Source organism: Propithecus coquereli, unplaced genomic scaffold (assembly GCF_000956105.1).
Source record: "Propithecus coquereli isolate 6110/MARCELLA unplaced genomic scaffold, Pcoq_1.0 Scaffold236, whole genome shotgun sequence".
NCBI lineage: Eukaryota > Metazoa > Chordata > Mammalia > Primates > Indriidae > Propithecus > Propithecus coquereli.
The window spans coordinates 2,578,201-2,580,391 of NW_012147908.1; the positions used below are offsets into that span (position 1 = coordinate 2,578,201).

At 42.7% G+C, this 2,191-nt stretch overlaps 1 protein-coding gene across 1 annotated transcript in view; it reads right to left on the reverse strand.

Annotated features, from left to right (window-relative positions):
• Positions 1-2,191, reverse strand: part of NDFIP1 (Nedd4 family interacting protein 1) — a 61,220-nt gene that overhangs the window by 6,201 nt on the left and 52,828 nt on the right. The window contains exon 6 of the mRNA XM_012645782.1: positions 938-1,043. Within this exon, the coding sequence (XP_012501236.1) occupies positions 940-1,043 (104 nt within the window). The 3' untranslated portion in view covers positions 938-939. The remainder of the gene's footprint in view (positions 1-937; positions 1,044-2,191) is intronic.

Consider the following 2,191-nt stretch of genomic DNA (forward strand, 5'->3'; position numbering starts at 1 on the left):
ACATTATCCAATGTTCACTAGTTGAAATTCTATCTATCATTTAGGGGTTTTTGTCTCAACTGGTACAAATACCCTACACAAAGCCTTGCCTGAGGTCTTCAGGTGGAATAGCCTCTAGGTGGTGCTCACGATTCCACTCCGTGATCCACCCCATTTCAAAAGCCCCAAGGAACAAAGAGCCAAGTCCAAGAAGGCCTTTTAGAACTTATTAACAGAAGTCTCTCTCTGGTGTACTCTTTCTCAAGATTCCCTCTCTTCCCTTAGGTAGTTGCTTATGTAAGATGGAGTCAGCCTCTGGGGAAAACCATTTCTGAATCAAAGAGGCTTGGCAGGGCTTAGTCCTTCTGTTCTAGCCAAGGGAAAAGGTCCCTTTCTCCTCTTCCTTTCCTGGGGTCTGACCCTCCTCTCCAACAGAGTGATAACATCAAGGTGTGAACCTGAAGAAAGGTACGAGGAAAGCCTCGATGACTAATTTTATGAAATGGCAGCCTTGGTGGACTTGTCAGTAGCTCAGGCAAAAGGAGTTCCTGAAGTACCCTAAACTCTCTCCTCACTCTGGGGTGTGGGGGCAGAGAAGGGTAATTAGGCCTTGAAGGGTTCCTTCTGAACGTCCTCCGGAACTGGTGTGATAGTACGTGGGCTTCAGGATGCCAGATTCAACCAAGCAGCCAAACGGCCCAGTCCCCTGATGACTACTAGGACGCTTGCCTCTTGCGCATTGTCAAAACTCCAATGTGGTTTTTTTAACTTGCCTTATCAACAGCTTTTTACAGAACCCCCCTCTTACTATGCTAAACTAGAAACTGCTAAAAGGCAGGGTCTGTGCCTTCTTTAACTTGTCTATATCCCCTAACACAGATACTTCCTCTAAAAACTGGATGGAAATCTGCAGTGTCTCACATGATTACACCGGGACTAGAATAAATTTTTTTAATACCTTTAATAAATAAAGAGAACTCTGGTCCTGGGGAGATTTGAGAAAGTTTCTGGCATCTTCCGAACTTTTGCATAATTGATAAATCCTCTGAGAAACAGGAGAAAGCCTAATTTAAAAAAGAAAAGTCAAGAGTAAATTTATAATTTCCATGTTAAGTACCCCTCCCCGCCTCCTGATAATAATACGTTTTTCTTCTAAAGGCTATCAAAACACGAGCAATTTCTTCTAGAATCTCTCAAGGATTTTCATACCAAATTGTCTATCCTTCAATGAAGAGGTATAATCACAAGAGCCTCTTTAGCATATTCAGAATCTAACTGGTCTAAAAAGGTCAACATAAGATGGTCCAAACTTTTACGTCTGAAAGCCTCATTGAGAGATATAGCAAAATCTACCTATTGAGTCCCAAAAAAGTATTCCAGAATAATTAACAACAAGAAAAAAAGTTTATAACTGTGCTTTTCTCAAGTTAAAAAAAATATTTTTCACCTTTCTTGTCATGGGATATTTTTCTGTCGACAGTATACAATGTTGTCCACTAGATGTCAGGATCCCCTCACCTGTGACAGAAATTCTCACAGTCTCAACTCCAAGCTGTTGCTCTGTTCTTAGTAAGACTGGTCTTGTATGACTCTACCAGAACCTGTACACTCACAGAAGTTTGCACCTCTTGAAATAGTGGGGAGGTGATGTGCCCCTCCACTGGGAATTCAGACCCTCCTGGCCCTCCTTCTTCAGAGATGGTCCCTTAGTCTTTAGAACATTTGTAAAAACACTTTTATTGAGACACAATTTACACACCACAAAGTTCACCCACGGACAATCCAGTGGGTTTTAGTGTATTTATAGAGTCATACAACCATGACCATAATCTAATTTTAGAACATTTTCATCAACTCCCAAAAAACCTGTACCCATTAGTAGTCACTTCCCATTCGTTCACATGCTCCCCCCTCCCCTTTCCCTGGCCCCAGGCAACCACTAGTCTACTTTCTGTTGAACACATTTTAAAATATACTCAGTGGAGGAAAACTCTTTGTACTCAGACAGAGGAACTGATTTTTGGCAGTAGCCAAGAGTTGTCAGTGCTGAGCTTGGTGAACACCATTATGACTGACACCACAAGCAACAAGTACTATAGAGGAGGGGCGGCCCCTACAAATGCTAGCTGTGCATGTGCTGGGGGAGGCCCTTAGGGAACTGAACAGCACATGATCTGTGTGGAGGGGACAACTCAGCTCCAGCCAAAGGGTG